This window comes from Macrobrachium nipponense, chromosome 12 (assembly GCF_015104395.2).
Source record: "Macrobrachium nipponense isolate FS-2020 chromosome 12, ASM1510439v2, whole genome shotgun sequence".
Classification (NCBI taxonomy): Eukaryota; Metazoa; Arthropoda; class Malacostraca; order Decapoda; family Palaemonidae; genus Macrobrachium; species Macrobrachium nipponense.
In genome coordinates, this window is record NC_087205.1 from 37651158 (window position 1) to 37666045 (window position 14888).

The 14888-nt window shown below is 37.7% G+C and overlaps 1 protein-coding gene across 2 annotated transcripts in view; it reads right to left on the reverse strand.

The window, feature by feature from the left end:
- Window positions 1-428: 428 nt before the first annotated feature.
- The window catches only part of LOC135224492 (glutamate-rich protein 3-like), a 28227-nt gene continuing 13767 nt past the window's right edge, over window positions 429-14888 (reverse strand). For both annotated transcript variants that reach the window (XM_064263502.1, XM_064263503.1), the window contains exons 3-8: window positions 13070-13385; window positions 11849-11976; window positions 9220-9409; window positions 8654-8840; window positions 8420-8535; window positions 429-2346 (exon numbers count right to left, since the gene is read on the reverse strand). In XM_064263502.1, the coding sequence (XP_064119572.1) occupies window positions 1271-2346; window positions 8420-8535; window positions 8654-8840; window positions 9220-9409; window positions 11849-11976; window positions 13070-13385 (2013 nt within the window). In that variant the 3' untranslated portion in view covers window positions 429-1270. The remainder of the gene's footprint in view (window positions 2347-8419; window positions 8536-8653; window positions 8841-9219; window positions 9410-11848; window positions 11977-13069; window positions 13386-14888) is intronic.

Here is a 14888-nt window from a genome sequence, read left to right on the forward strand (position 1 = left end):
CTATTTACAACCTCTTGTGGGACCGCTTTTACAAGTCAATTGTAAATTTTACCAAGCTATACATGTTTTTTTCTAATAAATAAATTTATTTTATATGGAAAAATTTTAATTACAGCTCACACAATATCAAAACACATAAAAAAATAAAATCAGTAACAAATTCTGAGCATATTTGTTGTACAATATTTACATAAAGTTAAAGGGAACGAAAATGCAGTAGCATTTCTAGATGTGAACATTTTTTTCTAATATTTCGTTGCACTTTGCAAAATTACATTTATAACTGACATACTATCATAAAAGATAAGAACTAAAACCAACAGCAACCCCTTGTTACATTTATGAGCAAATTTACAAAAAAGACATCATGTAAGACAGAGCCAATACATCCTCCCTTGAAGTCTAGATCACAGCTAGACTTCTGAACCGCCCAGTCTCTCATCTTATACAGTAAACTCCTGAGCCGCTCAGTATCTCATCTTAGACAGTAAATTCCTGAGCCGCCCAGTCTCTCATCTTAGACAGTGTAAAAGTTACCATTGGTGAATTTATGGGCTATATAAGTAATGGCACCTCTTTCCCGCCCGATTCCCCCAAATAGACAGCGCACAATATTGTTACTCACCATGAGTGAATCCGTCCACAACCCAAAAGTTGTTATTACTACTCAGGTGAGGGTATCCATCCATTAAGGGTACCTTAATGTGATCCTTAAACAAAATTAATGCACTAATCGTAATAGCAGAAATGAAGTAGGCCCATGGCCCAATTTTTACCTAAACATATTATGTTGCTTTTTTGTGGAGAATTCTCACTGAATTTGAGCATATAATTACCTTCAACAGTCTTATAAAATACAATGAAAAGATTACGGCATACCTTAGTAAAAGAAAAAAAGAAGAAAGAGAGTTAAAAAACAAAGTCTATAAAGTACTTTATTTCCGAGCATTGTCTACATCGTTTTTTTATTGCTATAGTTAAGCACAAGAACCTTTCCTTAATTCAATTTTTCTATTTTATATTTCCAGTCAGAATACTTGATTTAGAAATCTTAAATAGCAGTCAGTAACCGATGGAAGGTGATTTCTGAACAAATTAATTGTTGTTGCTACACTGGGCAACAACAAATCTTATAGCCCTGAACATGAGAGGTTACTTGGCAATTTTTTTAATGATTAAATATATACATTCTATAGATGAACGGCTAAATTTTAAAAATACATTTAGAGTTCAGAAGCACGGACATTTACTTTGTTTTCTCTAAAGGCGTTCATTTACCTGCATCTTCTTTTTCTTCGATAATTTCCTCCTCGCTGCACGACAGACCAACAATGTCAGAATCATCACCAACGTCTTCAGTGATGGAATTTCCTTCGCTTTTCTCACTCTCTCTGACTGTTTCTGCATTGGAACTCTCTTGGCTGGCAACTTCTGACTCTACTTCATCCTCTTCTGTCTCCCTTGGTGTTCCTTTCTCACTGCAGACTTCTTCCTCCACTTCACTCGACGCCGTTCCTGCATTTTCATCCCCTTCTGTGTCCATGCCCTCTTCTTCTTTGCTCTCTTCATTGGCATCAGCTTCGTCGGCCACGTCATCGTCTGCTTGGCTTTCATCTTCCCCTTTCGTGTCTGTTTTGTTTGCCTTTTCTTCATCTTCTTCCCACGAGCTCCCATAAGAAGCTTCAGTGACATTGCCAGAAGCACTCAGGTTATCACTGGCCGAAGAAGTAAAAGTCTGTTGGCTGTAGAAGCTGTCAACAGTACCCTGTCTACTTTTGGACTTCACACGTTTAGCCTTTAGACTTTTGGCGGAACTAGGCCTACTCTTAAAAGCTACTTTTGATTTTTTATGGTATTTGCTACGACCCTCAATGCTGTCATCCAGCTGACCTTCCAGGCTACTAGAAATATGACGGGGTTTATGGTTGTTCGAAGAATCCGCTCTGATACTTTGATCTTCCCTGTTTAAGTGTTTTCCTCCATTTTTACTGGCGGTCGAAAGTTTTCTTCTTCCTCTTCTTTTCTTGGAGGAATCTGGCGTAGCAGAAGTAACTCCCAGTGCGGCTGCGACTTCATAATCCGAGAGACCATTGCAAGAGTCGGAAGAGAAGGAAATTTTACTTTTATTGCTTTTCCTCCTAACAGTGCACTGAGAATCTTCAGTCTCCTCAATGTCAGTTGATGAGTCAGTGTTGTCAAAATCCTCGCTACCAGACATGCTGTTGCTGCTACCTTTCAGAGAGGCTTGGCTATTCTGGCTAGATTTGGTATCACTCCCCCCGCTTCTTTGGCTGCTGCTGCTGCTACCGTTACTTTCCCCACTCTGACTCCCACTTTCGCTCTCTTCTGTAAAATTTAAAAAGGACAATTATTAAGAAACAGACAAGATACTGTGGTTTATTTAAGGTACCTCTTAAGAGGAAGAGCCAGTGCTGTCAGAAGACCTGCTTAATCTAACAGTAACATGAACTTTGCAACAACTGATTGGTACAACAACTTACTCAACAGACACAAGTCTAAAACCAGAGAGAAAATAAATTGCAAAAATATCTACCAACCAGTAATTGCCATTTGTCCTCGTGTTTTGGGAGTTCCCATTATGGTTTACAAGCAATAATGTATATTTATAGGCACAGGCTATATGCGTAGTGGCAAATCAAATGTAGGTTCATCTACAGTTTATAGTTGATAGTACCAAATGGACCAAAGATGACCAATTTTCTCTTTCTTGGCGATGAGAGTGAATAGGCCAAATAATTATTGTGTTAGTGTGCCAACATTTGTTTGTATACATTCGTATATTATTGCAAAAACTGTGCATTGATATAAATGATTGAATTTCGTTAGTTTAATCAAATTATTTTTAACAATTATTGACTGCTTTCAAAGGGTTTTAGGTAACTGTAATATATTGAACATTGTAATACAAGACTGTCATTAGACACATTATTTTAGATTACTCAGTTTATTTTCCTGCATACTTCTAAATAAATAACATTTCGAAAGGCCTGACCACACTATGAAACATTGTTTGGAAACAAAGTTTGCAAACTGTTTGTAAACAGTTTCTTGGAAACTGCTTGTAAACAGTTTGCAAACAGCTTAGAAACTGTTTGCAAGCAATGTTTCTTGTCCAGACCTCAGTTGTCGTCAGGATGCCTGCTGGTGCAGTAGCCTTTGTATTTTACTTAGCAGTTTTAATGCCCACGAGAAGGGATAAGAGAAAAGAAAAAGAGATGGGTGAGGAAGTATTTAGAGAAATGAGTGTCACACACACATATGCACACGTGTACATTTGCATATGTTTACACATAAATATGTACAGCAGCACATCTGCATATGTAAATATGTACATGTAGATATGTATGCAAACATGCCGGTGTGTATATGTATATGTACAGCCAGTTACAAAAGCGGTGTCGCCCCGCCAGGCCTGGCTCGGTGAGATCATGCCCTTCTTGCCCTGAAAGTGGCCCACGTTCAAACAACCAGACCCAGTACATAGTTAGAATGGTTCGAAAGGGAGGAGGAGGGAAATTACGGTTTTCTCGCAAAGAAATGCAATATTGAATGAAATATATATGGACAGAGAGAGAGAGAGAGCTTTTATTCCTGTTAAGTTATTAATCTGACGGATATACGTACTTGAGACCTTCTTCTTTAAGAAACATGTTATCATATATTTTTTTGAAAATAAAATATTATTGAAATCTTATCACAACGTATTGTTTTTAATCGTTATCACATTTTCTAAATAAAAATGCCTTAAATATTGATGGAACTGACTATTCATATTAATATTATTCTGACGAAAATATCCTTTTTAATTAACCTATAAGCACCTGTATTTTCTCTCTCTCTCTCTCTCTCTCTCTCTCTCTCTCTCTCTCTCTCTCTCTCTCTCTCTGTCTTATATCGCCTGGATGACATTTGAATAATGGTAGATGTTTGATATGCTATTTGGATGTGGCCAAGGATCACAAAACCGTAAATGGCTACTCTACCAACTTGTGCTAAGCTGTATCTATTTGTGCACTAGATTGACTGAACCATAATTATATGTATTACCAATAATATTCGAATCTGGTCACAAAGATGTTACACACCAGGTTTTGTAGCCGTGGGCTGTATTAGTCATTAAAGCATCAACTTTGCAAGGATATTATTTTATTAATTAATCTATGCTAAGAACGCATTACTGGATATGCTAATCTAGTACTACAGGATTTGTATTTATGGCATAACTTAGTTGAGTTACCAGTATTTGAGTGTGATGGGCCACTTGGCTCCACCCCTCACAACCATCTAGACTACTTATAGAAAGTATTTCAATTCGCTATATTTCTTATGTTATAAAATATCTATAATATTATTTCCGAAACTCTTTGTGAAAATAAATGATGTGAAATGAAATGCAGTGAAATGTGTGCATCAGTGCATTAATATAATGATGGTGGGGTATAAATCATGTAGGTGTTGCAAAACTGTATAACATATTTAGTCTCAAATTATTTGGGGACAGTCTTTAGACCTGGTCAGATCGGACATGTCTCAGCTAACAATCCCCCCAGCGCCCCCACCCCCCACCCCCACCATCGCCACCCCCTGCTGCCCTCCGGCTCATGCTTGCTCACTCACTCTGCCTTTATTCGTGGCTTCAGCGGTAGAGTCCAACACACCTTGTTGACGTTCCCCCTCCAAGCTGTTTAAGAAACCCACCACTTTCGAAATCTCCTGTTCATTAGTGTTTTACATAGTCACGTTTTTATTTTTTGTAAAGAAAAATTGTAAACATTTGGAAAATAAATGGCGTATGAAATGCTGTCATCCAAGTATTATTTTACCTTCCAAAAAACATCCAGCAGAACAATCTCATAATAACTGTAAGGCATTGAAATCCCGAACATGAGGTGCGGCGATAGAAGGATTTTATTACAAGTTGGGGGTTAAAGGTGATGGGGGACAGGTGACATTGGATGACCTTAATCAAAGTTTTGACGGGTTCGCTTATCAACATTTATAAGGTGGTGATAGTAATACCTTTACTTATAGCAGTTAATATCAATGATTGTAAGTCACCATCGCGACTAGCACATAGCATTATAGGGTTACTGAGATTATCTTTGTATATCTGGTTAAGGTCTGTATAACTATCGTTTACGTTATGAATCCTGGTTTTCACACGAGGTAACGTGCCACACACAGCCATGGACGAGTTGTATGTAACGCCAGGGGTCATGACAATCGTGTTTGCAGCCTTTCAGGTATATGCTCAACAGAGCTGCCTTTGTTTGCTGCCGCAATCCCTACAAACGTTGACATAGATAAGTATATAATACATAGATTGTAGTGCACAACATTATGTTAGAACAGTTATTCCAAACGTATAGATAAACACAATGACCTCGGCTAACACTTACCTAAGTGTAGATAATCGTAATTACCAAATAAACCTCCACAAAGGCTGCAAACACACGACTGTTAAGACCACTGGCGTTATACAGCTCGTCCATGGCTGTGTGTACCACGTTACCTCATGGGAGAACCAGGATTTATAACGTAAATGATAGTGAGGCATTAAGCAGATATACAAAGATGATCTCAGTAACCCTATAATGCTTTGTGCCAGGCGTGATGGCAACTTACAATCATTGATATTCACTGCTATCTGTAAAGTTATTACTATCATTACCTTATAAATGTTGATAAACGAACCTGTCAAGACTTAAATTAATGTCGCCCAATGTCACCTGTCCCCCATCACCTTTCCTTCTATCACCGCACCTCCTCATGTTCGGGATTTCAATGTCTTACAGTTATTATGAGATTGTTCTGATGGATGTTTTTTGGAAAGGAAAAATAGTACTCAAATGACAGTATTTCATACGTCATTATATTTTCCAAATGTTTACAATTATTTCATTACAAAAAATAAAAACGAGACTATGTAAAACACTAATGAACAGGAGATATCGAAAAGGGTGGGTTTCTTGAATAGCTTGGAGGGGGAACACCAACAAGGTGTGTTGGATATTAGCCGCTGAAGCCACGAATAGAAGCGGAGTGAGGTGAGTGAGCAAGCATGAGCCGGAGGTGGGATTGGGGGGATGGCAGTAGGGGAGGGGGGATGGTTAGCTAAGACGTGACTGATCTGACCAGGTCTCAAATAATTTGAGACACTAAATAATTTAATAGTATACGGTTTTGCAACATCTACATACTTTATACCTCACCATCATTAAGTTAATGCACCGATGCACACTTTTCACTGCATTTCATTTCACATCATTTATTTTCATAAATAGTTTTGGAAATAATATTATAAATATTCTATAACATAAGAAATATAGCGAATTGAATACTCCCTATAAGTAGCCTAGATGGTTGCAAGGGGCGGAGCCAAGAGGCCCATCACACTCGAACACTGGTGATTCAACTAAGTTATGCCATAAATACAAATCTGAAGTACTAGATTAGCATATCCAGTAATATGTTCTTAGCATAGATTAATTAATAAAATAATATCCTTGCAAAGTTGATGCTTTGATGACTTATACAACCAACGGCTAAAAAACCTGGTGTGTAACATCTTTGTGACCAGATTCGAATATTATTGGTAATACATGTAATTATAGTCCAGTCAATCTAGGGCAAAAATATACACAGCTTAGCACAAGTTGGTAGAGTAGCCATTTACGGTTTTGTGATCCTTGGCCACATCCAAATAGCATACCAAACATCTACCATTATCTAAATAGTCAATCCAGGCGATATAAAACGGAGGACAGAATGAGAGAGAGAGAGAGAGAGAGAGAGAGAGGGATAGAGAGAGAAGAGGAGAGAGAGAGAGAGAGAGAGAGAGAGAGGTGATTATAGGATAATTAAAAAGGATATTTTCGTCAGAATAATATTAATATGAATAGTCAGTTCCAACAATCTTTAAGGTATCTTTATTTAGAAAATGTGATAACGATTAAAAGCAATACGTTGTGATAGGATTTCATAATAATTATTTTCCAAAAAATATATGATAACATGTTTCTTAAAGAAGAAGGTCTCAAGTACGTATATCCGTCAGATTAATAACTAAACAGGAATAAAAGCTCTCTCTCTCTCTCTCTCTCTCTCTCTCGCTCTCTCTCTCTCTCCTTCTCTCTCTATATATACATATATATATATATATATATATTATATTTCATTCAATATTGCATTTCTTTGCGTGATTACCGTAATTTCCCTCCTCCACCCTTTCGAACCATTCTAACTATGTACTGGTTGTTTTTGAACGTGGGCCCCTTTCAGGGCAAGAAGGGCATGATCTCACCGAGCCAGGCATGTACATATACCTAAATATATATACAAATATAGAAGTACGTATGTATAAGTGTATATATGTATTAAAATATTTGTAAGTATATGTATTTATATACTATACACATACATGTATACGTATAAATATGTATATATGTATATATATATATATATATATATATATATATGTGTGTGTGTGTGTGTGTATATAACATATATATATGTGTGTGTGTGTGTGTATAACATATATATATTATAAATGTGTATATATACATATACACACAGAAACACTATATTCCATTCTGGATGGAAAGCAAATATACTGTAAAAAGTGTTTGCAAACTATGTTTCCAAACAATGTTTCCTAGTGTAGACAGGCCTGCAGGCATACTCGTTTTAAATTCATTTAAAATAAAAACAAAATAATGTTTTGTGATATTTTCTTATCGTACTAAGTCTTCGACATTCTTTTCCTTCTTTTATGACCACAAAGAATGCCATTTCCAAGAGTTATGTTCACATGCAACTGAAATTCTTAAAAGAATTCCTAAACTTCTTTTTTTTACAGAGAACAAACTAATGTTCGATTACTTCCTATCGTGAGTTCAACAACCTCTTTATAGTTCGACCCTTCCTTACTCAACTGAATTTATGAAACAAAACTTGATGGACGTCGAAGATGATAAAATGTCATGTCAAATGTGATCAAATGTAGTGCTACTTAGTCAAAGCAGCATGTATAAAAACTGAGGTATCTATACACTATGTGGTAAGATCCCCATTCACTTTCTTCCTGAATTATGAACCTACATAGGCCTACCAAATACCTAACCTTCTGGAGTGTTAGGCTCGTAACTTTTCCTCCTGATTTACAAACCTACTTAGGCCTACCAAAAATATCACCCTTTGGAGTGTTACCACTTTGCCTTTTCCTCCCACATTAATTTTTACTTTTAAGCCTATTCATGACAGTGCCCCTGAGTTTCCTCTTCTGCTGGTGTCCGATTTCATATCTCTTTGTCATCATATCTAAGTTAGACTACACAACTGAGTTGGCTTTACGTTGGACTCCTGGCGCAAAGGAAAACACCATTCTGAATCTACATACCATTTTCATCAGGAGGCGTATAAGGACGCGTACTACTTTGATCTTTGTCCTTAGGTTTGGTCAAATTTCCTCTCTGTCGCGTTTGGTGTCGCTTCTCCACTGACCTCAGTTGGCACCTGGGGGAAAAGGTCGATAATGAGGTTCATGTCATTAGGCCTACCATTATCATCTTCTCTATTATTCGCGTCATAACTTTAATTATAATTTTAAAAAATTATAATATTAATTCATCACCTGAGACAAGGTTCTCCTCCGACGATCTCCACGACCCTGAGGTGACCTGAGGGACCACCCAGTCGGCTTCCAGGGGCGTAGCGATGCTCGCAGCAAGCGCTCAACCTCCCGGTGGTGACGTTGTGCTCGTATATCGTCAAAGAAAACGGGAAGCCTTCCCGCCTGAGGGAGGTGAACTCGATCTCGTCTGTAAGCGGAAAACTTTACTTAAGGAAAAACATTAACTTTTTTGAATTATGAGTCTGTACTTTTCATTGATTTCTTGTGATACTGGATTAAACCTCGTCTTTGTAACTCATTTTAATTAAGAGGCATTTGTTGAATCTAATCCTGTAAGTGATTTTTGTACTTTCTTTTCTTATAATTCAATCCTTTAAGTAACTATTGCATTTTCTTTTTGCTCTTATATTTTAAGTAAAGGGCTACCCATTTATTTTTTTTATTACCTTCAATAAATGAAACTATAATATTTGATTAACTAAAATAATGCTGCCTTTCTAATTATGAGAAACTTTCACAACATATCCAACATTTTTTAGTTGAAAACAACGAACAAAGGGATCAACCTCCTTCCTGAACAACGCCGTGGAACACAGTGACATTGTGAGCACCGGCAGGTTGCTGCAGAAGAGCCAGGTCAGTGGGAGTATGGCAGGGAGCGCCGCCCCTGGCGTACACCAAGCGTAGATGAGGTGGGGATGGGGCTCTGGGAGGGCGACTGCACATCGGCTGAGGCGGACATAGTCTAGACCACACCTGCGAATTAACGTCAAGGTTACCTAGGGTGATTTTATCTTATCTAACCTGAGGTTACTTTAAGTAATATAAGTTAACCTTCATCTAATTGTACAAAGTTTTATTAATATTATTATTTTGGAAGAAGACCCTCTTTTAAACAAATTCTGTTGAATAAAATGGCAGAATTCGGGGAATTAACCTTATATATTATCTTTTCTATTTTTCTTATTAGTCGCTTCTCTGGCTCACCGATACTTCTTAATACTTGGCCAATATTCATATTGGGATAAATCTAGATAATACTGAATGTGATATTTTATTCAAAACAGGACTTTGCTTGTCAATACTGATATTATCAGTATATTGGTAAACAGGAATGGCGGATCTCAGGTCCAGGTCAAGCAGGGGTTGTCGTCGGTGTTGGTATGATACGACCATCGACGACAACCCTTGCTTGACCTGGACCTGAGATCCGCCATTCCTGTATCAGTGGTTGCATCGCTGATTTTGCATGCCTTCTCCGATCACCGTTCTACTGGACAAATTAATCTTGTAATTTAAGGACTCTAGAACTTGTTCTGGAAGCGTCCCTGGAAGCAACTATAAAAGCCAATGTCGACCAGCGATCGGCATTGTGGACTGCTGGAATACAAGAGCCCGTGCCGGCACGAAGCTAGCTTAATCTAACCAAACCAGCGATCGGCTTCACTGCTATAATTATTTATTTCCCATAATAAGAACCAAGAGCGGCAGGTGTGGCTTCGAGTCGGCGCTCCAGAGACGAGAGGTCGAGGCTGGCAAGGCCCAACACTGTCTTGGAATCGGGACTTATCTTGGTAATCCTGAAAGCAAAAGAGACACCCACATTGGGTGTCAATAGAACGAGTGGTCGGAAAGTCAACGTTGAATTGTGTTTTGAAGTGTCTTGATTTTTCGTATTTAAGTCAAATTGCCCAGGTTCACAAATGATCTTTGTCATTCTTCAAATTTCCTTTGCAATCGTACCTTTCTTCAGGCCATGAGGCCTTCTTTGTTCGCCTGCCTGTCGCAAGTCTTGATGAGTTATTGTAGTAAGGTAAATGTGCGCATTCAGGGCATTTCATAGTTTAACTTTTGTAATAAATTGTGAAGTTAAGCTTAGTTTGTGTTACCCAACGCCTGAGTCGGAGGTTTGCAGTCGTGTCTGTGGAGCCTAGAACGTCCAGGCTTGAACCAAATTACATTTTAAAAAATAAAGTCCACTCTACTTCGTCGAAGAAATTTTCGACAATGAGCCTTATTCAAAGAGAACAAACCCACACAGAGCACCAATGACATGCAATCTAAGCTTCTAAAAAAAGACTGTTCTTTTGGAAGATGAAACATAGGGCAATAGGAAATACAGAAAGAAGGCATCAATAAATGGATAAAAAATATAAGTAAAAAACAAGGAGAATTGTTCTATATTAAAGTGGGAGTTTTATATGTGAACAATACGAATACAGAAACCTAGACGTAAAAATAAATGTGTTATGAGGCCGACAAAGTTTGCAGTGTTGTGCCACTTAAAAATGTAACCAAATTTCTCAAAATATGTCATTTTCATGTCACACAACGATCATTCCACAAGACAATCATTTGTAGTAGGGGTTTTTAACGATTTTACCAATGACGTTTCTGGGACAGCTTTATCACGTGACTTGCGTGGTCTTCCTTGGAATCGTCTCGGAAAGCTTCCTCAAGGTCTTTAAGTTTCCATTCTATATTGACCTAACTCCCCTCAGCCTTATTCGGAGAGCAGTGGCCGTTACCATGAAAATGCCTGCATTCCACGGTAGCCATTTGTTATGACAATCAAGGACCCTTCCGCACGGCCTTGTAAAAATGCTGCATGAATCGTCATTTTAAAAAGGTGGACGTAACACATAGCAGAACACGGAAGCAACAGCGCAAGCGTACTCCTCTTGTTGTGTTCTAATAAAAATGTTGGTTTTATTTCTTTCTGTAGAACAGAATATAAAATCTAGGCCAAATGCCAAGCACTGGCACCTCTGAGGTCATTCAGCGCTGAAAGGGAAATTGAGAACAAAAAGGTTTGAAAGGCGTAACAGGAGGAAAGCCTCAAAGCGGTTGCACCAGGAAACAGTTGTTAGGAGAAAGTTGAGGAAAGTAAGATGGAAGACAAAGAACATGTATAGAGGTACAGTCGAAGAAATGATCAGGGCTGCAGGTTGTGGCCGAAGGGACGCTGCGAAGAACCTTAGGCAATGTCTATGGTGCAATGCGTGCATTGGGGCACTACTCCCCTGCAGGGTATTTCTATAGGTGCATGAGATAAGAAAAAGAAATTTCTTCAAGTAAAATCATGTGAAATAATGAATTACTCCCATTTTGGTCGTCATTACTATTTTAATTTTCCCACGTAAAACTGAAGGATACAGTTACAGAAATATAGTTACAGAAAGATAGACCACTTACTTCTCTACAGCTGTTCGTTGGTCGAATTATGTGAATGTATCTCGGTGACGGATTGGGACCAAGAGAAGCAACGTAAGGTTCCCCAACCACCCCACGACGTCCAATAAACCGGGCTTTTGTGGGATACTCTATAATAAAAGACGAACAAAAGAAAAGCAGATAAACACGGAATTCAGATTACGTCAAGTGGACAGAAAAAGTAATTTCATTTTTCTAGAAAGCAATCTATTTTGATCTCCAAGAACAGGAAGAAATAAATGAGGAATTGCAGGAATAAAGACAAAAATACATATATTTATTCTTGGAGGAAAAACTGTTGCAATGAATATAAAAGAAAAATAAATATAATATATATTTTCAATTAAAACTGCTTCCTTACTACACTCAAAAAGAAAGGGAAGTATTTTACTTACAACTACGCAAAGAATGAACAATTTCTTTTCAATGTTTTATGAAAACGAAGTCAATTTTATTTTTACAGAGTTAAACGAAAAGTCTTTATTATTCTGAAGTTAATGTATAATAAACATATCTATGTGATTCTTTAAGGCAAGAATGCTTGAAACATTTACGCCTTTTATCACAGCTACCGACAACCACCCTGAGGTAGGGGCGTAAGAATACTACCACCGTAGGTCCTGCGTGTCGTAAAAGGAGGCTAAAAGACAGCTGCTGCCTTGCAGTCTTACTTCTTTAGTAAAAGGCTAGGCCCACCGCCAATAACTGAGGAAACTGCTACCTTGCAGTCTCACTTTTTAGTCAAAGGCGAGGCCCACCGCCAATAACTGTGGTTGATGACAGCAAGGGCATGCGGTCGTAAAAACCCCTTTGCCAAATAATAAACCATGCCTGATGCTGTAAGGAAAGGCGCATCAGGCAACCGACCCCTTAGTGTATGAATAACGGTGGGAAACAAAATCAGAGGTACCGACATCGGAGGACTATAGGATAGGAACATAAAAGTTAGACCAAAGACCAAGCGATGACACTTAAGAGATCATTCAGCACCGAACATAATGTTGCAACAATTGTTAGGGAAGGGTGGAAAGTAAGATGGAAGAAGGAGAATGTGAAAGGAAGCATAGTAAAAGGAGCTGAAGAGACTGCAGCTATGGCTCGAAGGCACCTGCAAAGAACCCTAAGAAATGCTTGGAATAATGCCTACAGTGTACCGGTTGAGGTGCACTGACGACACGACCCTTCTACGGGGGAAACACTCACGATTCGTCTTCTTCCACTGCGCCGTTTCAGTGGACTCCCGGAATCCCGTGATCCTGATCTGACCCCTGTCCGACCTTCCTTTAGAATCGTTGGTGTCGGAGGAGAAGACCTCTGAAGGACCCGAAGACTCGTTGTTGTTAATATTGTTGTTTTGGTTGGCCCCCGAGGTGTCTCCTGACGTCCCGTTCGACGTCCCCCGGGTCCCACTGGACGTCTGGGCTTCCTCGGTGGTGACGCTGACGGGGCGGAAGCTCCATTCGATGTCGAAGTGGATGAGGTCGGGTTCCGACGCTGAGGGCTGGCGTGCCAACTGGGCCTGTTTCGAATAGATAAATATAAATAAATAAATAAGTAGCTTAATTAATGTATCAATAAATAAATAAATAGCTCTATATATATATATATTATATATATATATATATATATATATATATATATATATATATATATATATATATATATATAGGTATAAGGAGGGCAGACATAGGAGGTTCAGGAGGTCCATTGATACTTCACATGAAGGCCAAGATTTATTATAAAACGTTTCGCACATCAACTTTGTGCATCTTCAGTCTGTTAAAAGAGAAATTCATATATTAAATACTAAAAATAAGGATTCACAATGGTATTCATGTTAAAATGCAATAAAAATATAAATAGTTAAAAAAGAGAGGAACGACTGAGGTACCAACCAACTAGAATGGAAGGAAAGCAAGTGGTTCTTCTTCTCTTTTTTAACTATTTATATTTATATTGCATTTTAACATGAATACTATTGTGAATCCTTATTTTTAGTTTTTATATATGAATTTCTCTTTTAACAGACTGAAGATGCACAAAGTTGATGTGCGGAACGTTTTATAATAAATCTTGGCCTTCATGTGAAGTATCAATGGACCTCCTGAACCTCTTATATATATATATATATATATATATATAGATATATATAGATATATATTGATATATATATATATATATATATATATATATATATATATATCAGACTGAAGATGCACAACGTTGATGTGCAAAACGTTTTATAATAAATCTTGGCCTTCATGTGAAGTATCAATGGACCTCCTGAACCTTCTATATATATATATATATATATATATATATATATATATATATATATATATATATATATATATATATATATATATATATAATGACAGCAGGCAGACAGCTACACATTCCAACAGGGGTTCCAGCAAGACAACAGCTTACATGATAAGTTTATTAGAGACGTTTTCGTGCCCCAAAACATTGGCACATCATCAGTCTGGAATAAAAATTTTATTCTTTTTTAAAAAACAGTAAAATAAAGTAAAAGGTACAATCCAAAAATATGAATTATTAAAAGAAGCTTAGAAGTATTAAAAGACTACCTATCAGTTCAGAGAACAAGAGCAGAATGACTAGAAACGTGAAGACCGACCAAACTACACTTCAGGCCAACGAAAGGGGAGTGGCAGAGACGTAATTGTTTAAATTAGGCGACAGGTGTTTAATGTAAAGTGACTCAAGTGTAGTTAGAGAGGATGCTTGGGTTGTTGAGGTAAGGATAGAAAAATGTGTTTTTCCATAGGAATCTTGCATTTTGAGGCATGTGTTCGAATACTCGAGAGTTCGGGATTCGATATCCTGGATCCCGTCCTATAGCTGAGTCCCATGTGACTATAATAACGGACTTGCAACAATCTCCGTGTTGAGCCAATATAAGTACCAAGGCATCTTGGGCATTCATATTTATAGATTACATTGGACAACATAAAATCTTGAAGCTTATCCTTGTAATTGAAGAGGCTACCTATCTTTT